The 24,154-nt window shown below is 41.7% G+C and overlaps 1 protein-coding gene across 2 annotated transcripts in view; it reads right to left on the bottom strand.

Annotated features, from left to right (window-relative positions):
- Nucleotides 1-23,464, bottom strand: part of LOC139747240 (uncharacterized) — a 66,604-nt gene extending 43,140 nt beyond the window's left edge. The window contains exons 1-3 of one of the 2 annotated variants that reach the window (XM_071659292.1): nt 21,117-23,464; nt 5,971-6,030; nt 5,488-5,533 (exon numbers count right to left, since the gene is read on the bottom strand). In XM_071659292.1, coding sequence (XP_071515393.1) covers nt 5,488-5,533; nt 5,971-6,014 — 90 coding nt within the window. In that variant the 5' untranslated portion in view covers nt 6,015-6,030; nt 21,117-23,464. The remainder of the gene's footprint in view (nt 1-5,487; nt 5,534-5,970; nt 6,031-21,116) is intronic. The other variant, XM_071659291.1, reaches the window with a different exon arrangement.
- Between the last annotated feature and the right edge of the window lie 690 nt (nt 23,465-24,154).

Raw genomic sequence — 24,154 nt, 5'->3', positions numbered from 1 at the left:
CATTTAACAAAGTTTCTTAGATGCAGACTTATTTCCATAGCATTTCCAAGAAAGAGTGGATGTTACAGGAATGCCAACTATATTCACTAAGTCAAAGAGGTGGAATTACAAAACTTTCAAAGGAATAGGAGAGCTGTGAGTTTTTGATAGAGAAATGGGTAGAAACTCTGTCTTAGGGGGAATTAAACTCAACCATATTTCATCTACTCCAATAAGATATCCTGCCCAAGTCCAAGTTTACTGAGGAAGCTGTGTCAAGATGAGATGCAGATCAAGTGAGTGAAGGAGCAGTATTGAAGGATGTGGATACATGCAGCGTTGAGCCATCAGTGTGTGAGTGCATCTGGTTATTTGGGAAAGATAGAAAATAGTTGATAAAAAGGAGAAAAAATGTAGAGGACAGGACAGGACAGAACATTGAGGGACACTGCTGTTGATAGAAAAAGTGAAGAAGGTAGATCTATCAACAACTACTGAGACATATTGGCCCAGGAGGAAGCATGATATGAAGTAGCACAGTGAGGGAGGGAAGCAAAAAGAGGGGAGCTTAGAGATGAGACCCTAATGCCATACCCTGTCAAAAGCTTTGGATAGGTCAAGGGCAACTACACAAGTTTCCCCCAAATCTTTCAGGGATGATGACAGACTTTAATACAGTAGGAAAGAATATGACCAGTGGATCTGCCTTACAGAAGAAAGGAGGATGTCTGAAGAAAATGAATCAAGAGTTTAAGAAAAATGATAAGTTATGGAAGGAGAGAGGTACATGTACAAAGCAAAAGTATATCACACAAGGCTGGAAGAATACTGGTAACAAAACTTGACCCACTTGCCGTAAGCCACGATGTTGGTTCACTTTCCCTCTCTTAAAGGTATTACTTTGGTTTTGAACCAAAGAGCTGGCTGCTTGTGGGGCCCCACCACTAGCTAAACTACAGAATACTCGGCAAGCTGCTCCATCATATAATTATTGTGCGGTTGCTCGCAACTCAAAAATGGGCCAGTATGATAACCGTTTCTCTCTCTACACCTCAAAACAGGTTCCTCACTTCCTTCTAAATTTGTAAATACCATCCCTTGTCTCTCTTTCATTAACATCTCTATTTTTTCCATTTTGGCCCAGCCTTGATGTGGACTTTTGTCCATGCCAGGAGTCTCAAAAAAAAAAAAAAAAAAAAGCACTGGAATTCTTTAACTTTTCCTGTCTTTCCCAGTAACCATGACCAGGCACATTTTAAAAGGTTCATCACTTCCTCCAAAATGCATAAATACTTTCCCTTCTCTCTTTTCCCTTTTCATTAACCTTACTATATTTCATTAATGGACTGGCCCTGATGTGAAGTTCTGTCCAAGACTAAAGCCTCCATCATTAAGAAAATAAAACACATACAGCTGGGAATGGTCAGTGGTCTACCTCTCACAAGTTTTCAGGTTGATTTTACTGATTTAACAGTAAATATCATATATCTCACTGATATCTAACCCAATATATCATTACACGCCAAAGATTTTGTATTACACTATTCAAATGATATATGTGTCAGTGTATACAGTTTTTGCACTTTCTTTTTTTCAGAGTGTATGTGCATGATATCTTAGCTTGGGATTTTACTTGAAGGCAAGATACAGATGTCACACTATCCTGCAATATTCATTAGCATGTTTTATATCCTCTTACAAGCATATATGACCCAAAACTTTTGAAGGGTGACCTTCCGTAATCAGAGCACCATGTAGTGTTTATTTATATTCATTTAGATGACTGACCACACAACAATTTAGTCGCCATTTACCTCATGTTTTGATCCAGATATTATTGATCTTTTAGTCAACTGTTTATTAACTATTCTTTACCTATTATGCTCTCTTTTTTCTTTTATGATGATAGAGGCCACAGGATATAGAATATGCTGCTAAACAAAGTTTTTGTCAACTGCCAAGATTTCTAAAATGTTTTGTTTTCCCATAACAATCAGGAGTAGCATGAGGCTGAGACCTCTAAGTGATGAGGACACTGAAGCACTTTGAGTGTCAGAAAAATGGGACTGAGTTTAAGGACCATGACCAAGTATCTACATATATCAATCAATTACAGGATGTATCTAAAGAATACTGAACAACAATTTACTTAAGCATTCAGGCCAAAATTACATATTTCTTCAAGAAGAAAAGAAGCCGCTCCTTTCTTTCCAGACACAAGTTCTACGGCTGCTTCTTCCTCACCAGCTGTAAGTTCTCATAATAACTCACTACAATCAGTTTTAGTCATGTGGTGAGTACGATATGGGCTGAATACAAGAGAAAAATAAGCTTGCTATTTTGGAATACATATACAATATATATATTTTTTCATACTAGTTTGCTTTTTCCCATTTTAGTGAGGCAACACCAGGAAGTGACAAAAAATGGCCTCAATTGTTCACATCCACTTTCTAGCTATCATAAGTAATGCCCTAAAACCAAAGTTCCCTATCCATCAAGCCCCACAGCTCCTGTAAACTTCATGTACCTGGCTCAGTCCACAGACAGCACATCACCCCATGTATACCATATCATTACAATTCACTCTGTCCCTTGTTCACCTTACACGCTTCTGCATGTTCAAACCCCAAAAATTCAAAACCTTCTTCACTCTTGTCCATTTCCAATTAAGTCTCCCCCTTCAACTTCTTTCCACTTCTAACATATATACTATCCTCTTTGTCAACCCAACCTCTTCACACTCATCCTCTTACTTTGTCCATAGCACTTCATTCTTAAACTCTCTTAACTCTTTTTATTTTTATCAAACATTCCTCTTACCTTATCATTTCTTAGTTGACCAATCTTTGTGAAATGTTTAAGTTCAAGCTTCCACTTAAACAGCAGAAAGTTAAACCCTACAGCAGCTAGAGCTGATATAACTTTAATAAAAGAAGAATATATATCGAAAATATGCATTTCTAAAGATCAATACTCTTTATTTACAATGCTCTCTCGTGACATACACCATTGTTCTCCCTATTTAAAACCATGGTAGAAAAGCTCCATGCATTCTTCAGTTATCTGTGTGATATCAAGAAAAAAATTGTAATTACAAGAACATCTAAAAAACTCAAGATTGAAAGTGGTGAATGCAGTGCTGCAAAGAGGTAGCATAATGCATTTATCCTTAAGCAGAAAGTAAAAGAAAAAATGAGTGCAATGATGCACTTCCCAGACTGAATCTGTAATGCTAGCAACAAACATAACTACAATCAATAAAGAAGCAGCAAGAAATTATACAGTGATAATCACTTTAATAGAGGCAATGTTAATCATAAATTAACAGATGAAGTTAGGTAGGCCAACCTTCATATGCTTGTGTACATAAGGCACCCTTCAGAGGGTAAGACCTTGAATTTTCACCGCTTAAAATAAAACTAAATAAATATCACTTGTGGAGTAAATGCCCACTATAGGGTTAAACAACATTTTAATTAACAACAACCTTTTTCTGGGCCATTTTTATATGATAATGGCCAAACAATATCAACAGGAATTAAAAATTAGAGTGCCTTGCAATTATGCAGCTGGATGGTTGCATAAACTAGGTATCTCAAAATTGTGATAAATTCTTAACAAACAGACTGCTGAAAAGTATGTTGACGAGTTTTCTGGGTTTGCAAAATATTAAAACCTTGTTTCAGAACAAATTTACAACAGAGATGAGACAAACTCTTCTGGGGTTGCTTTCAAAGAAGTATGCTTGCTGAAGGAGATGAACATTCAGTGTTTGCATGACAGAAACATTAAAGAAAACAATTGTGCTTGAGAGTGCAAGCCTGGTTGACACACACGTGTAATTTGCTTATGGTAAGCAAGAGAGCTCATTCTCATGCACTTATGGGAGTAAAGGTGTTACCCATGATTTACAAAGTTGATAAATGGGCCTGGATCACATTACAACTAACCAGAAGTTTGAAAATAATATTGTGGTGGAAGCTAAGCAACAATGTTTTACAGTTGGACTGCAACAAAAAGCAAGACTGTTCTGGATTCGTGTTCTGCATATCCTGATGCTGATATGTAAAGGGTCCTCAAAGGTTTCCATAAATTTACATCAGTAATCCATCCAATGGATCACTGAATTTGTTCACAATTCAGCATGAATTGCATCACAGGAACAAATTCTTGTGCCATGTGGCTACTTCAAATCTATACACGGATAGGCTTAACAAATTCAGAAAAGAATCAAATATCACAAACTGCTGTATCTACCTACAAGGATATGAATGTTAGTAACAGAGTCAACACTAAAAAATGCATAGTATAAGCTGGGGCTATCTTCTGGGTTCAGTGAACCCAAGAATGCTGACAACTCAAGCCCTCAGAATTTCAAGTGATCAGACACAAACAACAAAACCATTTTAGACAGCTGAGGGTGTGAACAATAACGTGATCAAGGACCTGAGTGAAGATGGCACTGTGGAATGGATGAAACTGCAATAGTGAACACCTACTGTCTTACAGATGATGAATGGGCTGACAACATGGTTATACACCATAAGAAAACAAACATGAGGACAGTGACAGTAACAATTAAGAATCACAGATCACCATGGACTGTGGGAAGAGTACCTATGGTTTATGAAGTAGTGTTTCCCCAACATGTCCAGAAGAAATTCAAAGAAAGAAAACATTTTAAAGCAAATGACACTTCCGAGATATGTTTGAATGAGCTTATAAGAACTGTAAACAGTCATGTTTGAATGAGCTTATAAGAACTGTAAACAGTCAAAAAGTACAACTTATGCCTGATACTACCAAGCCACATCATCTCTCTGATGACCTTCAAAGCACATCATCACCAACTCCTACAATGGATAATATGTAAGACTACCCTCCTAACTCTCCCAGTACCCAGTCTCAGCTGTGCCTCAAGGCACTCCCAGCACTTCTGTGTAACTCCCAGTCTCTGCCATAGCCTTCAAAAAACGTTTTGGGAGTTGAAACAAGGAAGTATTAATGGTAAGTAATGTACAGTAATTTCACCAAATGTATAAAATATTTCAAGCTGTATATATTTACATATATTACAAACATATGAAATTTTCACCCTGTATTACCTATTCAAAACTGTTAAGGTATATGCAGTATATGCAAACCACAATCTGTGGGCCCATGTTTCTAATATCTGTAAAACTGTATCCAAATGGTGCTTGGTCCCAAGGACTGATGATCTATGGCACTGTCCCTGTAAAATTCATCTACAATACTGACTTCACGCTCTAGGGATAAACATTCCCAAAGTTTCATAAAATCCAAAATTTGAATATAGCTCTACATAATACAAATCCTATGATGTAAATGTTTTATAATGAAAATCTAGCTCTGCAGTGGTCATCTTTAAGCTTCACTATAGCCTGAACAATCATTTCGGAAAATATGAAACATGAAGATATTTACAAAAGTAAACAAACAAAAAGAAACCAATGTGCTCATAAATCAAGAAGAAATCTAACTTACCGAACTGGGAAAATTTTCAAGGAAGGTTTCTAGCGCATGGGGATCTCTGTAACGAAACAATTTTCAAAAAATTAACATTTAGAAAAAAATGGCTAATGCAGCTCTTACTTTACAGGGCTAGTTTCAATCATAATACACCTTTGTGCATGACAATAATTGGGATAATCATACTTAATGCCAAAGTGAGAATAAACAAAGTTAATTACCATTATTGTTAGATCTTACAATAAAGCAGTTTAGATAACAGGTTCAAGTTTGTTAATAATGAAAGGATTGGTAGGGTATATCTAAAGACCCATGTCACCATCATATCTAAATACCACAAATTTGCTCACTTCTGTTCATCCTGGAGGATAATCCCTTACATGCTTCCACAAATAATATATCCCTTTTAGTTTCATGATTATACAGTTAACAGTATAAATATGATGAGTATAATACAGTAAATGTAATAATCAAAAAGCATCTGCAGAATGTACTCACCCTATTACGTCAAGCAGTCTCTGTTTCTGGCCATCATCATCCATTGCAAGCTAGACATGACTGAAAATAAGAGTTAACAGGAGAACTTTAGACAAAAAATTTTAGTAAAATGTTTATGAGGTACATATACTAAGCAGGTAAAGTGAAACTAAAGGTAAAAAAAAATCAAATCAGGCAGAAAAAGTTCAGTAAAAATAAATGTAAATACAGAGTGTGATGTGAGATGGAATGATCATGTAAGGAATGACTATGAAAATGAGGTATGGCAGTAAGTTTAATCTGACTAGGAGAGTTGACCAGGGTGTACTGAAATGGTTCTGGCATTTGGAAAGGGTAAATGAAGACTGGTTAAGAGGAAATATGACAGAAGTGGTTGGACAAGCAGGAGGGTGAGATTGAGGAGGAGATGGAGATAAAGTGAGAAAGGTTTTCTGGTTGCAGGGCCTGAATATTCATGATGGTGAGAGGCATGCACTGGATACAATGAACTGGATTAATGTGGTATATAAAGAAGACATGCTGTATATGGGCTGAAACAGGGTAGCTGATCCAGTGATGATAAATGACTGAGGGGTCTATGGGCTTGGTTATGGATGATGGGCTCTGGTTTCAGTGCATTATACCAGACAGCCAGAGGCCACTGTTTGCCTGTCCCTGATGCTGCCTCACCACAGCAGGAGAGAAAAATAGTTATATAAGAATATATATCACTATCAGTTGCCATTTCCCACCAGGAAAGTAGCATCAGGAATAGAACAACAGCCTTACTTACTCACATCCACTTGTAAGCTGTCATGTATAATATCACAAAACCAGAGCCCCCCCCCCCATCCATTGTCAAGCCTTACAAACTACTCCAAGTTTTCCCCTCACCACTTCATTTGCCCTGATTCAGCCTAATGATAGCACATCTACACCTATATACCATAATTGGCCTGATTCATTCTATCCCATGCAAGTCTCTCACCCTCCTGAATGTTATGGCTCAGATAACTCAAAGCCTCTTTCATTCCATTTTTTCATCTCCTCGGTTTCCCATTCTCCTCTCTCTCACCACTTCTGACACATACATTCTCTTAGTACCTCTTTCATCATCCTTTCTGAAGACATATATTCTCTTAGTATCTCTTTCATCATCCTTTCTGTATATTCAAACTATTTCAGCATATCCCAGTCAACTCTCTCAATTGTGCTTTGCTTATTACTACAACTTCCTCTTACATTATCATTTCTTATCCAAAGGCCCACTTCAACCAAAACTGTCCTTAGGAATTTTAATAGCAATAAATCCATCCTCTTCCATTCTTTTGCATTCAGGGTGAAAGACACATCCATAAAACACTGTTGGGACTACTGTATCTTCAGACAAATCCATTCGTGCCCCAACAGACAAAGGCCTCTCTTTCTACAAACTCTTCAATGCACCAAAGACCTAAGCACCCTCCCAAGTTCTATAACCAGCCTCTGGAGTGTCTTGAGTCTGCCATCAGATCCATGTCATTTGCAAACAACTTGGTTCATCCCCGCCACTCCAACCCCCACCAAATGCTGTAGATATGCCACCCACTCTAAGACCATACCACTCAACTCCCGAACCAACCCATCCATAAAAAATGAAACAACCACAGGGATATTAAAAATCCCTGATGCAAACCAACTTGATGGAGAACCACTCACCCATCTAACTTTCTTCATAAACAAATGCCTTACTGTCCTGGTAAAAACTTACTGCATTTAATAACTTCCCATTTACCCAAGACATTTATAGCACCTCAACAACACATCCCTGTCAATTCAATCATACACTTTCTCGAGGCCCATAATTGTATCATACAATTCACTTTCTCCAAGTGTTTCTCACATAAATTTCGACACCAATGTGCTCATAAAACAAAATGCATGTAATATATTATGTTAGGATGAGGAGGCAAGGACAATGGTTTTTGTTTTACATTTACACCATGATTATGTGGGATAAAAAAAAGAAAACGAAAGCCCAAGCCCCTCAACAGAAAGCCACCCCCAACCCTTCATACTGGCCCAGCATATTATAGTATCATTGTGATGGTTAAAATCTATTCCTGATGGTCACCTCTGACTAGAAAAGCTCTGCCACAGAGTATACTGCAGGTTTAACAGTGATCCCTGTAAACAAGGCAGCCCTCGTAAGCTCAAATTCCTCAAATGCTGCTTACTTTCAGCATTCATCTTTTCGCGGGTCAAAGAACATGACTTCCGCCGTGCCATCATCGTCTGACTGAATTACTACGATATCCCTAACCTGAATAGCTAGTTAATCCTGCTATGGTCCAAATTACTCCAAGAGAAAATAACTCCAGGTTAATTACAACTAGCCTACCGACTGGTAAGATCTGATAAAATGAGATCAGGTCAAGGTCTTATATATATATATATATATATATATATATATATATATATATATATATATATATATATATATATATATATATTATCCCTGGGGATAGGGGAGCAAGAATACTTCCCACGTATTCCCTGCGTGTCGTAGAAGGCGACTAAAAGGGGAGGGAGCAGGGGGCTGGAAATCCTCCCCTCTCATTTTTTTTTTTTTAATTTTCCAAAAGAAGGAACAGAGAATTGGGCCAGGTGAGGGTAGTCCCTCAAAGGCCCAGTCATCTGTTCTTAACCCTACCTCGCTAATGCGGGAAATGGCAAATAGTTTGAAAGAAGAAAATATATATATATATATATCTATATATATATATATATATATATATATACATATATATATATATATATATATATATATATATATATATATATATATATATATATATATATATATATATTATTTATTTATTATACTTTGTCGCTGTCTCCCGCTTCTGCAGTTTCTCACATGAATCAGCCACCAGCGCTGTATCATCAGCGAACAACAACTGACCCACTTCCCAAGCTCTCTCATCCCCAACAGACTTCATACTTGCCCCTCTTTCCAAAACTCTTGCATTTACCTCCCTAACAAATATATATATATATTATCCCTGGGGATAGGGGATTAAGAATACTTCCCACGTATTCCCTGCGTGTCGTAGAAGGCGACTAAAAGGGGAGGGAGCGGGGGGCTGGAAATCCTCCCCTCTCGTTTTTTTTTAATTTTCCAAAAGAAGGAACAGATGGGGCCAGGTGAGGATATTCCAAAAAAGGCCCAGTCCTCTGTTCTTAACGCTACCTAACTAACGCGGGAAATGGCGAATAGTTTAAAAGAAAAGAAAAGATATATATATATATGTATATATATATATATATATATATATATATATATATATATATATATATATATATATATATATATATATATATATATTTTTTTTTTTATACTTTGTCGCTGTCTCCCGCGTTTGCGAGGTAGCGCAAGGAAACAGACGAAAGAAATGGCCCAACCCCCCCCATACACATGTACATACACACGTCCACACACGCAAATATACATACCTACACAGCTTTCCATGGTTTACCCCGGACGCTTCACATGCCTTGATTCAATCCACTGACAGCACGTCAACCCCTGTATACCACATCACTCCAATTCACTCTATTTCTTGCCCTCCTTTCACCCTCCTGCATGTTCAGGCCCCGATCACACAAAATCCTTTTCACTCCATCTTTCCACCTCCAATTTGGTCTCCCTCTTCTCCTCGTTCCCTCCACCTCCGACACATATATCCTCTTGGTCAATCTTTCCTCACTCATTCTCTCCATGTGCCCAAACCATTTCAAAACACCCTCTTCTGCTCTCTCAACCACGCTCTTTTTATTTCTACACATCTCTCTTACCCTTACGTTACTTACTCGATCAAACCACCTCACACCACACATTGTCCTCAAACATCTCATTTCCAGCACATCCATCCTCCTGCGCACAACTCTATCCATAGCCCACGCCTCGCAACCATACAACATTGTTGGAACCACTATTCCTTCAAACATACCCATTTTTGCTTTCCGGGATAATGTTCTCGACTTCCACACATTTTTCAAGGCTCCCAAAATTTTCGCCCCCTCCCCCACCCTATGATCCACTTCCGCTTCCATGGTTCCATCCACTGACAGATCCACTCCCAGATATCTAAAACACTTCACTTCCTCCAGTTTTTCTCCATTCAAACTCACCTCCCAATTGACTTGACCCTCAACCCTACTGTACCTAATAACCTTGCTCTTATTCACATTTACTCTTAACTTTCTTCTTCCACACACTTTACCAAACTCCGTCACCAGCTTCTGCAGTTTCTCACATGAATCCGCCACCAGCGCTGTATCATCAGCGAACAACAACTGACTCACTTCCCAAGCTCTCTCATCCCCAACAGACTTCATACTTGCCCCTCTTTCCAAAACTCTTGCATTTACCTCCCTAACAACCCCATCCATAAACAAATTAAACAACCATGGAGACATCACACACCCCTGCCGCAAACCTACATTCACTGAGAACCAATCACTTTCCTCTCTTCCTACACGTACACATGCCTTACATCCTCGATAAAAACTTTTCACTGCTTCTAACAACTTGCCTCCCACACCATATATTCTTAATACCTTCCACAGAGCATCTCTATCAACTCTATCATATGCCTTCTCCAGATCCATAAATGCCACATACAAATCCATTTGCTTTTCTAAGTATTTCTCACATACATTCTTCAAAGCAAACACCTGATCCACACATCCTCTACCACTTCTGAAACCACACTGCTCTTCCCCAATCTGATGCTCTGTACATGCCTTCACCCTCTCAATCAATACCCTCCCATATAATTTACCAGGAATACTCAACAAACTTATACCTCTGTAATTTGAGCATATATATATATATATATATATATATATATATATATATATATATATTTTTTTTTTTCCGCTGTCTCCCGCGTTTGCGAGGTAGCACAAGGAACAGACAAAAGAAATGCCCAACCCCCCCCCATACACATGTATATACATACGTCCACACACGCAAATATACATACCTACACAGCTTTCCATGGTTTACCCCAGACGCTACACATGCCTTGATTCAATCCACTGACAGCACGTCAACCCCAGTATACCACATCGCTCCAATTCACTCTATTCCTTGCCCTCCTTTCACCCTCCTGCATGTTCAGGCCCCGATCACACAAAATCTTTTTCACTCCATCTTTCCACCTCCAATTTGGTCTCCCTCTTCTCCTCGTTCCCTCCACCTCCGACACATATATCCTCTTGGTCAATCTTTCCTCTCTCATTCTCTCCATGTGCCCAAACCATTTCAAAACACCCTCTTCTGCTCTCTCAACCACGCTCTTTTTATTTCCACACATCTCTCTTACCCTTACGTTACTTACTCGATCAAACCACCTCACACCACACATTGTCCTCAAACATCTCATTTCCAGCACATCCATCCTCCTGCGCACAACTCTATCCATAGTCCACGCCTCGCAACCATACAACATTGTTGGAACCACTATTCCTTCAAACATACCCATTTTCGCTTTCCGAGATAATGTTCTCGACTTCCACACATTCTTCAAGGCTCCCAGAATTTTCGCCCCCTCCCTCACTCTATGATCCACTTCCGCTTCCATGTTTCCATCCGCTGCCAGATCCACTCCCAGATATCTAAAACACTTCACTTCCTCCAGTTTTTCTCCATTCAAACTCACCTCCCAATTGACTTGACCCTCAACCCTACTGTACCTAATAACCTTGCTCTTATTCACATTTACTCTTAGCTTTCTTCTTTCACACACTTTACCAAACTCAGTCACCAGCTTCTGCAGTTTCTCACATGAATCAGCCACCAGCGCTGTATCATCAGCGAACAACAACTGACTCACTTTCCAAGCTCTCTCATCCCCAACAGACTTCATCCTTGCCCCTCTTTCCAAAACTCTTGCATTCACCTCCCTAACAACCCCATTCATAAACAAATTAAACAACCATGGAGACATCACACACCCCTGCCGCAAACCTACATTCACTGAGAACCAATCACTTTCCTCTCTTCCTACACGTACACATGCCTTACATCCTCGATAAAAACTTTTCACTGCTTCTAACAACTTGCCTCCCACACCATATATTCTTAATACCTTCCACAGAGCATCTCTATCAACTCTATCATATGCCTTCTCCAGATCCATAAATGCTACATACAAATCCATTTGCTTTTCTAAGTATTTCTCACATACATTCTTCAAAGCAAACACCTGATCCACACATCCTCTACCACTTCTGAAACCACACACATATATATATATATATATATATATATATATATATATATATATATATATATATATATATATATCTTTTTTCTTTTTTTCTTTCATACTATTCGCCATTTCCCGCATTAGCGAGGTAGCGTTAAGAACAGAGGACTGGGCCTTTGAGGGATTATCCTCACTTGGCCCCCTTCTCTGTTCCTTCTTTTGGAAAAAAAAAAAAAAAAATGAGAGGGGAGGATTTCCAGCCACCCGCTCCCTTCCCTTTTAGTCGCCTTCTACGACACGCATGGAATACGTGGGAAGTATTCTTTCTCCCCTATCCCCAGGGATATATATATATATATATATATATATATTTTATTATTATTATTTTGCTTTGTCGCTGTCTCCCGCGTTTGCGAGGTAGCGCAAGGAAACAGACGAAAGAAATGGCCCAACCCACCCCCATACACATGTATATACATACACGTCCACACACGCAAATATACATACCCATACATCTCAATGTACACATATATATACACACACAGACACATACATATATACACATGCACACAATTCACACTGTCTGCCTTTATTCATTCCCATTGCCACCTCGCCACACATGGAATAATATCCCCCTCCCCCCTCATGTGTGCATGGTAGCGCTAGGAAAAGACAACAAAGGCCCCATTCATTCACACTCAGTCTCTAGCTGTCATGCAATAATGCACCAAAACCACAGCTCCCTTTCCACATCCAGGCGCCACACAACTTTCCATGGTTTACCCCAGACTCTTCACATGCCCTGATTCAATCCATTGACAGCACATCGACCCTGGTATACCACATCAATCCAATTCACTCTATTCCTTGCCCTCCTTTCACCCTCCTGCATGTTCAGGCCCCAATCACTCAAAATCTTTTTCACTCCATCTTTCCACCTCCAATTTGGTCTCCCACTTCTCCTCGTTCCCTCCACCTCTGACACATATATCCTCTTGGTCAATCTTTCCTCACTCATTCTCTCAATGTGCCCAAACCATTTCAAAACACCCTCTTCTGCTCTCTCAACCACGCTCTTTTTATTTCTACACATCTCTCTTACCCTTACATTACTTACTCGATCAAACCACCTCACACCACATATTGTCCTCAAACATCTCATATCCAGCACATCCACCTTCCTGTGCACAACTCTATCCATAGCCCACGCCTCGCAACCATACAACAGTGTTGGAACCACTATTCCTTCAAACATACCCATTTTTGCTTTCCAAGATAATGTTCTCGACTTCCACACATTCTTCAAAGCTCCCAGGATTTTCGCCCCCTCCCCCACCCTATGATTCACTTCCACTTCCATGGTTCCATCCGCTGCCAGATCCACTCCCAGATATCTAAAACACTTCACTTCCTCCAGTTTTTCTCCATTCAAACTTATCTCCCAGTTGACTTGACCCTCAACCCTATTGTACCTAATAACCTTGCTCTTATTCACATTTACTCTTAGCTTTCTTCTCTCACACACTTTACCAAACTCAGTCACCAGCTTCTGCAGTTTCTCACATGAATCAGCCACCAGCACTGTAACATCAGCGAACAACAACTGACTCACTTCCCATGCTCTCTCATCCACAACAGACTTCATACTTGCCCCTCTTTCCAAAACTCTTGCATTCACCTCCCTAACAACCCCATCCATAAACAAATTAAACAACCATGGAGACATCACACACCCCTGCCGCAAACCTACATTCACTGAGAACCAATCACTTTCCTCTCTTCCTACACGTACACATGCCTTACATCCTTGATAAAAACTTTTCACTGCTTCTAACAACTTGCCTCCCACACCATATATTCTTAGTACCTTCCACAGAGCATCTCTATCAACTCTATCATATGCCTTCTCCAGATCCATAAATGCTACATACAAATCCATTTGCTTTTCTAAGTATTTCTCACATACATTCTTCAAAGCAAACACCTGACCCACACATCCTCTACCACTTCTGAAACCACACTGCTCTTCCCCAATATGATGCTCTGTACATGCCTTCACCCTCTCAATCAATACCCTCCCATATAATTTACCAGGAATACTCAACAAACTTATACCTCTGTAATTTGAGTTCTCACTCTTATCCCCTTTGCCTCTGTACAATGGCACTATGCAAGCATTCTGCCAATCCTCAGGCACCTCACCATGAATCATACATACATTAAATAACCTTACCAACCAGTCAACAATACAGTCACCCCCTTTTTTAATAAATTCCAATGCAACACCATCCAAACCCGCTGCCTTGCCGGCTTTCATCTTCCGCAAAGCTTTCACTACCTCTTCTCTGTTTACCAAATCATTTTCCCTAACCCTCTCACTTTGCACACCACCTCAACCAAAACACCCTATATCTGCCACTCTATCATCAAACACACACAACAGACCTTCAAAATACTCACTCCATCTCCTCACATCACCACTACTTGTTATCACCTCCCCATTAGCCCCCTTCACTGAAGTTCCCATTTGCTCTCTTGTCTTACGCACTTTATTTACCTCCTTCCAAAACATCTTTTTATTCTCCCTAAAATTTAATGATACTCTCTCACCCCAACTCTCATTTGCCCTCTATTTCACCTCTTGCACCTTTCTCTTGACCTCCTGCCTGTTTCTTTTATACATCTTCCACTCATTTGCATTTTTTCCCTGCAAAAATTGCCCAAATGCCTCTCTCTTCTCTTTCACTAATAATCTTACTTCTTCATCCCACCACTCACTACCCTTTCTAATTTGCCCATCTCCCACGCTTCTCATGCCACAAGTATCTTTTGCACAAGCCATCACTGCTTCCCTAAATACATCCCATTCCTCCCCCACTCCCCTTACCTCCTTACCTGGGGAAGAGCAGTGTGGTTTCAGAAGTGGTAGAGGATGTGTGGATCAGGTGTTTGCTTTGAAGAATGTATGTGAGAAATACTTAGAAAAGCAAATGGATTTGTATGTAGCATTTATGGATCTGGAGAAGGCATATGATAGAGTTGATAGAGATGCTCTGTGGAAGGTACTAAGAATATATGGTGTGGGAGGCAAGTTGTTAGAAGCAGTGAAAAGTTTTAATCACGGATGTAAGGCATGTGTACATGTAGGAAGAGAGGAAAGTGACTTGTTCTCAGTGAGTGTAGGTTTGTGGCAGGGGTGTATGATGTCTCCATAGTTGTTTAGTTTGTTTATGGATGGGGTTGTTAGGGAGGTGAATGCAAGAGTTTTGGAAAGAGGGGCAAGTATGCAGTCTGTTATGGATGAGAGAGCTTGGGAAGTGAGTCAGTTGTTGTTCACTGATGATACAGCTCTGGTGGCTGATTCATATGAGAAACTGCAGAAGCTGGTGACTGAGTTTGGTAAGGTGTGTGAAAGAAGAAAATTGAGAGTAAATGTAAATAAGAGCAAGGTTATTAGGTACAATAGGGTTGAGGGTCAAGTCAATTGGGAGGTAAGTTTGAATGGAGAAAAACTGGAGGAAGTGAAGTGTTTTAGATATCTGGGAGTGGATCTGGCAGCGGATGGAACCATGAAAGTGGAAGTGAATCATAGGGTGGGGGAGGGGGCGAAAATTCTGGGAGCCTTGAAAGGTGTGTGGAAGTCAAGAACATTATCTCCGAAAGCAAAGGTGGGTATGTTTGAAGGAATAGTGGTTCCAACAATGTTGTACGGTTGCGAGGCGTGGGCTATGGATAGAGTTGTGCGCAGGAGGGTGGCTGTGCTGGAAATGAGATGTTTGAAGACAATATGTGGTGTGAGGTGGTTTGATCGAGTAAGTAATGTAAGGGTAAGAGAGATGTGTGGTAATAAAAAGAGTGTGGTTGAGAGAGCAGAAGAGGGTGTTTTGAAATGGTTTGGGCACATGGAGAGAATGAGAGAGGAAAGATTGACCAAGAGGATATATGTGTCAGAGGTGGAGGGAACGTGGAGAAGTGGGAGACCAAATTGGAGGTGGAAAGATGGAATGAAAAAGATTTTGAGTGATCGGGGCCTGAACATGCAGGAGGGTGAAAGGCGTGCAAGGAATAGAGTGAATTGGAACGATGTGGTATACCGGTGTTAACGTGCTGTCAATGGATTGAACCAGGGCATGTGAAGCGTCTGGGGTAAACCATGGAAAGTTCTGTGGGGCCTGGATGTGGAAAGGGAGCTGTGGTTTTGGTGCATTATTACATGACAGCTAGAGACTGAGTGTGAACGAATATGGCCTTTGTTGTCTTTTCCTAGCACTACCTCGCACACATGAGGGGGGAGGGGGTTGTTATTCCATGTGTGGCGAGGTGGCGATGGGAATGAATAAAGGCACACAGTATGAATTATGTACATGTGTATATATGTATATGTCGGTGTGTGTATATATATGTATACATTGAGATGTAAAGGTATGTATATTTGCATGTGTGGACGTGTATGTATATACATGTGTATGTGGGTGGGTTGGGCCATTCTTTCATCTGTTTCCTTGCGCTACCTCGCTAACGCAGGAGACAGCAACAAAGCAAAAAAATAAATAATGTATATATATATATATATATATATATATATATATATATATATATATATCATACATACCTCCAACAGCCAGGATCGAACCCCGGACCCCTGTGCAACAGGCGGGAGCACTACAGCAAGACTATGATCACCCCTAATATGTATATCTGCTACTTGCTGGCTGCGTGAGCCTGATGGGAAATGACCGGTGCAGACCCCGTTGCTCACCAACGTGAGATGAAGGGTATTCGAGTACATAGTATTCGAATAGTCATTACCCAATTAGAGGCGATCATAGTCTTGCGGTAGCACTCCCGCCTGTTGCACAGGGGTCCCAGGTTCGATCCTGGCTGTTGGAGGTTTGTATGTTCTATGAAGGTGCGCGTTCATATGCACTTTGTTCGTGTATATATATTATTATTATTATTATTATATCATTATTATACTTAATCGCTGTTTCCCGCGTCAGTGAGGTAGTGCCAGAAAAGATGAAGAATGGCCCATCTACGTCGCAGGCGCGTGGGGGTAGAGGGTGCCATTTCATGTGTGGCGGGGTGGCGACGAGAATAGATGAATATATACATGTGTATATATGTATATGTCTGTGTATGTTTATGTATGTATACGTCGAAATGTATAGGTATATATATGTGCGTGTGTGGGCGTTTATACAAGTGTATGTGTATGTGGGTGGGCTGGGCCATTCTTTCATCTGTTTCCTTGTGCTACCTTGCTAACGCGGGAGACAGCGACAAAGTAAAATAAAAAAAAATACACACACACACACACACACACACACATATATATATATATATATATATATATATATATATCTTTCTTTTTTCTTTCATACTATTCGCCATTTCCCGCGTTAGCAAGGTAGCGTTAAGAACAGAGGACTGGGCCTCTGAGGAAATATCCTCACCTGGCCACGTTCTCTGTTCCTTCTTTTGGAAAAAAAAAAAAAAAAAAAAAAAAAAAAAAAAAGAGAGGGGAGGATTTCCAGCCCCCCGCTCCCTCCCCTTTTAGTCGCCTTCTACAACACGCAGGGAATACGTGGGAAGTATTCTTTCTCCCCTATCCCTATATATATATATATATATATATATTTTTTTTTTTTTTTTATACTTTGTCGCTGTCTCCCGCGTTTGCGAGGTAGCGCAAGGAAACAGACGAAAGAAATGGCCCAACCCCCCCCCCATACACATGTACATACACACGTCCACACACGCAAATATACATACCTACACAGCTTTCCATGGTTTACCCCAGACGCTTCACATGCCTTGCTTCAATCCACTGACAGCACGTCAACCCCTGTATACCACATGACTCCAATTCACTCTATTTCTTGCCCTCCTTTCACCCTCCTGCATGTTCAGGCCCCGATCACACAAAATCTTTTTCACTCCATCTTTCCACCTCCAATTTGGTCTCCCTCTTCTCCTCGTTCCCTCCACCTCCGACACATATATCCTCTTGGTCAATCTCTCCTCACTCATTCTCTCCATGTGCCCAAACCATTTCAAAACACCCTCTTCTGCTCTCTCGACCACGCTCTTTTTATTTCCACACATCTCTCTTACCCTTACGTTACTTACTCGATCAAACCACCTCACACCACACATTGTCCTCAAACATCTCATTTCCAGCACATCCATCCTCCTGCGCACATCTCTATCCATAGCCCACGCCTCGCAACCATACAGCATTGTTGGAACCACTATTCCCTCAAACATACCCATTTTTGCTTTCCGAGATAATGTTCTCGACTTCCACACATTTTTCAAGGCTCCCAAAATTTTCGCCCCCTCCCCCACCCTATGTTCCACTTCCGCTTCCATGGTTCCATCCGCTGACAGATCCACTCCCAGATATCTAAAACACTTCACTTCCTCCAGTTTTTCTCCATTCAAACTCACCTCCCAATTGACTTGACCCTCACCCCTACTGTACCTAATAACCTTGCTCTTATTCACATTTACTCTCAACTTTCTTCTTCCACACACTTTACCAAACTCAGTCACCAGCTTCTGCAGTTTCTCACATGAATCAGCCACCAGCGCTGTATCATCAGCGAACAACAATTGACTCACTTCCCAAGCTCTCTCATCCCCAACAGACTTCATACTTGCCCCTCTTTCCAGGACTCTTGCATTTACCTCCTTTACAACCCCATCCATAAACAAATTAAACAACCATGGAGACATCACACACCCCTGCCGCAAACCTACATTCACTGAGAACCAATCACTTTCCTCTCTTCCTACACGTACACATGCCTTACATCCTCGATAAAAACTTTTCACTGCTTCTAACAACTTGCCTCCCACACCATATATTCTTAATACCTTCCACAGAGCATCTCTATCAACTCTATCATATGCCTTCTCCAGATCCATAAATGCTACATACAAATCCATTTGCTTTTCTAAGTATTTCTCACATACATTCTTCAAAGCAAACACCTGATCCACACATCCTCTACCACTTCTGAAACCGCACTGCTCTTCCCCAATCTGATGCTCTGTACATGCCTTCACCCTCTCAATCAATACCCTCCCATATAATTTACCAGGAATACTCAACAAACTTATACCTCTGTAATTTGAGCACTCACTCTTATCCCCTTTGCCTTTGTACAATGGCACTATGCACGCATTCCGCCAATCCTCAGGCACCTCACCATGAGTCATACATACATTAAATAACCTTACCAACCAGTCAACAATACAGTCACCCCCTTTCTTAATAAATTCCACTGCAATACCATCCAAACCTGCTGCCTTGCCGGCTTTCATCTTCCGCAAAGCTTTTACTACCTCTTCTCTGTTTACCAAATCATTTTCCCTAACCCTCTCACTTTGCACACCACCTCGACCAAAACACCCTATATCTGCCACTCTGTCATCAGACACATTCAACAAACCTTCAAAATACTCATTCCATCTCCTTCTCACATCACCGCTACTTGTTATCACCTCCCCATTTACGCCCTTCACTGAAGTTCCCATTTGCTCCCTTGTCTTACGCACCCTATTTACCTCCTTCCAGAACATCTTTTTATTCTCCCTAAAATTTACTGATAGTCTCTCACCCCAACTCTCATTTGCCCTTTTTTTCACCTCTTGCACCTTTCTCTTGACCTCCTGTCTCTTTCTTTTATACTTCTCCCACTCAATTGCATTTTTTCCCTGCAAAAATCGTCCAAATGCCTCTCTCTTCTCTTTCACTAATACTCTTACTTCTTCATCCCACCACTCACTACCCTTTCTAAACAGCCCACCTCCCACTCTTCTCATGCCACAAGCATCTTTTGCGCAATCCATCACTGATTCCCTAAATACATCCCATTCCTCCCCGACTCCCCTTACTTCCATTGTTCTCACCTTTTTCCATTACACAGTCTCTCCTGGTACTTCCCCACACAGGTCTCCTTCCCAAGCTCACTTACTCTCACCACCTTCTTCACCCCAACATTCACTCCTCTTTTCTGAAAACCCATACTAATCTTCACCTTAGCCTCCACAAGATAATGATCAGACATCCCTCCAGTTGCACCTCTCAGCACATTAACATCCAAAAGTCTCTCTTTCGCACGCCTGTCAATTAACACGTAATCCAATAACGCTCTCTGGCCATCTCTCCTACTTACATAAGTATACTTATGTATATCTCGCTTTTTAAACCAGGTATTCCCAATCATCAGTCCTTTTTCAGCACATAAATCTACAAGCTCTTCACCATTTCCATTTACAACACTGAACACCCCATGCATACCAATTATTCCCTCAACTGCCACATTACTCACCTTTGCATTCAAATCACCCATCACTATAACCCGGTCTCGTGCATCAAAACCGCTAACACACTCATTTAGCTGCTCCCAAAACACTTGCCTCTCATGATCTTTCTTCTCATGCCCAGGTGCATATGCACCAATAATCACCCACCTCTCTCCATCAACTTTCAATTTTACCCATATTAATCGAGAATTTACTTTCTTACATTCTATCACATACTCCCACAACTCCTGTTTCAGGAGTATTGCTACTCCTTCCCTTGCTCTTGTCCTCTCACTAACCCCTGACTTCACTCCCCAGACATTTCCAAACCACTCTTCCCCTTTACCCTTGAGCTTCGTTTCACTCAGAGCCAAAACATCCAGGTTCCTTTCCTCAAACATACTACCTATCTCTCCTTTTTTCACATCTTGGTTACATCCACACACATTTAGGCACCCCACTCAAATGTCAGTTAAGTGAGGTACAGAAAAATAGGCAAAAATAGAAGAATGCCATTAACAATAATAAAAAAATGTAATTATGGTCACCTACATTCTTACATCAACCATACGCAAGCTGTAAATTAACACATACCTTCAAAATCAAATGTATGTAGGTTTAACGGTCTTGACTGTATTGCGCTCACGAGGTGTGATGTCTGAAACAAAGAATGAAAATAATAATCAGGAGAAAGCGTTTACAGGCACTGAAGTGTGAATGACCACATCTACTAAAGAGGAAGATACCAATTAACATTCTATCATGTACATTCCTGGGTCATACCCGTGCATCATAATGTGCACAGTGACAACGCTATTAAAGGCCTTGTTTGAGCTGCCAGTGCACCAAACTGACACTACATTGATGATCATAGGAACAAGAAATTAAGAACAGGGGGGGGGGGGGGCAAAACAAGTGAGACTTCATCCCTTGAATAAGAGCGTAGGACGACTGGCCTGCTCTCTTCTCCAGGGCCAGGTCAAGGGTTACGTTAAAGGCAAAGCCCCACGAGTCGTACCGACGCGACGTGCTCAGGGGTCGTATCATCGTGCTTCAGTGGTTAAAAATTAAAACACACACACACACACACACACACACACACAGGAGGTTGCCTGGAATTCATCTTGCTGCTGTCCATGACTTATCTTGTCTCTGTAACACATCAGTCACGTGTATTGAAACAATAATTCGTTCAGCCATTGACACTCGCAAGGAATTTTCCAATCATACACACACACACACACACAATAATACAGGAGATAAAAAATATTTTGTTATAGGGTCTGCTGATGGATGATGACATTATGGGTCTCATAAATATGAATGTGACATTTTGAAATATTTCGTTTCAGCGGGTGTTGGAGTGTATGGATTGCAATACAAGGTGGTACACCCCACTGGATGCACCTGGCTCGCTAACTAGCAAGCGGTCAGGCGGGATGGACTGGCAAATAGGGGGAGGGGGGTTGACGAAGACGGAGGAGAGGAGAGGGGATGAGTGACTGGGGTAGACCAGGAACGACATAGATGTTGCCATCGGGAACGGCCGTGCGAGCTGATCTCGTCCGTCACCCTTCCTTTCCTCCACAGACACGCAGTCGTTATCGTGAGACATTAACGGCTCACCTACTCAGACGAGTGGCAGACTTGAGGAGTAAGATTAAAAGCAATTTTGGAATACTTTCTTTTTGTGTGTGCGTGAATTACAGCCATCTTTCTTTTACATGCCGATAACCACAAGAGACCAAGAAGATACGGCACCACTTCCCAACGGACAAAGTCGAACAGTGGTGCTATGGGGGGGCTCTGCAAGCATAGCCTCCTGCCGCAGCAGGTCACCAGGCGCAATACTGTTGCTGCACAGCATTGCAGACAGTTCTGCTGGACGGTACCACATACAGCACTGCTTAAGAGCACTGCATGAAAGCACTGCTGCAAGACACCACCATAAAATGCTGCTTCGGAGTATCTGACACCATTGCTGTGAGCAGGAGACACTACTGCTGCAAAGCATCGGGGACAATAATGCTGCAATACACCAGGGACAACATTTCTGAAAGACATTATCGTAAACAACACAGCTTCAGTGCACCACAGACTGTACTGCTGCAAGGCACCGGTCAGTACTGCGGCACGGGACTACGGCAAGATACCAAAGACAGAACTGCTACAAGATACCAGAGGACTATTTGAGGAAGTACGGAAGCAGATAACCTGGGACCTGGTAGACACTAGGAACGAGAGTAGTGAGAGGCAGGTACTGTTGGGGAAGCACCGGATATATTACTGCTGGAAAGGGTGGAAATAGGTTCCGCCAGGGAATGTATTGATGAAGAGACCACAATATATGTACGGGCTCAAGAAACCAGAGACAGTCCTAATGGAAGTACAGGGAGCAGAGACGGTACTACTGGAAGCCACTGGAGAAATGCCGCAAGGCACTAGAGAGAGAGAGAGAGAGAGAGAGAGAGAGAGAGAGAGAGAGAGAGAGAGAGAGAGAGAGATCAGGTAGGGAGCACCTAAGCCAACATTACTACGGACCACCAGGAGCAATAAAACTGGGGATCACCCGGAATGGTTACAGCTGCTGGTTGAGCGCAAGAGAGAACGTTGCTGGGATGCACCCACACACTACTAGAGGAGAGCACCTAAAACATCACCGACCAGCAAGAAAAAAAAAATGACTATCGTAAGGCTCCAAATAAGACACTACGGAGGGCCACTAGTGCAGATGGCGCTGCTGGCTACGGGCGGTAGTGCTCAGAAGCACAACATACAGCATTCTCAAGACCACTACTAATGGTCGAACCACAGACAGTGTTGCTGAAGGGGTAACACCAATTACAGTGTTGGTGAGAGGGAGGGTGGTAGGGAGGATGAAGGGCTCTTATTAAAGGACTGGTGGAGGGATGGAGGGGCAGGAGACACAGTTCTTCTGCAAGGGCAGGGAGCGCCAGCGCCGAGGAGGGAAGGGAAGGGCAGCAGCTCGCTCCCCGGGTCTAATTGAATGATTGACTGGCACAACAAAGCCAGTGATCACAGAGTGAGTGTGGGCTTTGTTATGCGACCTTGAGTGGGCGTATTGGGCTGGCGGGCCTGCGGGGCGGCGGCGTGCAGGGCTCGCTACCCACCCACCCACAGCCCTCACAACGCCTGCCTTCACCGCTTTCCTCCCTACCCCCCCACTCCCTCAATTACATCATCAACACCACCAACCCACAACCACACCACTAACGACACCCCAAGACCACAACACCACTACCAACCCCTCAAACATCACCACCACCAACACACACACACACACACACACTAACACACACCACCCCTTAACCTCGCCATTCACCACTACCACCAATATAATAACCACAACCCGTCAACCACATCGCCATCACCACCCCTTAACCACACTACTACCACCACAAACACCGCACGCACCACCCCTTATCCATACCATCTACCCGTCAAGTTCTCCCACCAACCCGCAACTACACCATCGCTACCAACCCTAGATCATACCAACACCACTCCAGCACCAACACTACAGCACCCTTAACCACCACAAAAACACACCCAAAATCCTGTCACCCTCAGCCAAACCACCATCATACACCCACACCCACCATCCCTCCCAC

This window comes from Panulirus ornatus, chromosome 68 (genome assembly GCF_036320965.1).
Source record: "Panulirus ornatus isolate Po-2019 chromosome 68, ASM3632096v1, whole genome shotgun sequence".
Classification (NCBI taxonomy): Eukaryota; Metazoa; Arthropoda; class Malacostraca; order Decapoda; family Palinuridae; genus Panulirus; species Panulirus ornatus.
This window is presented reverse-complemented; position numbering and strand designations above follow the sequence as displayed.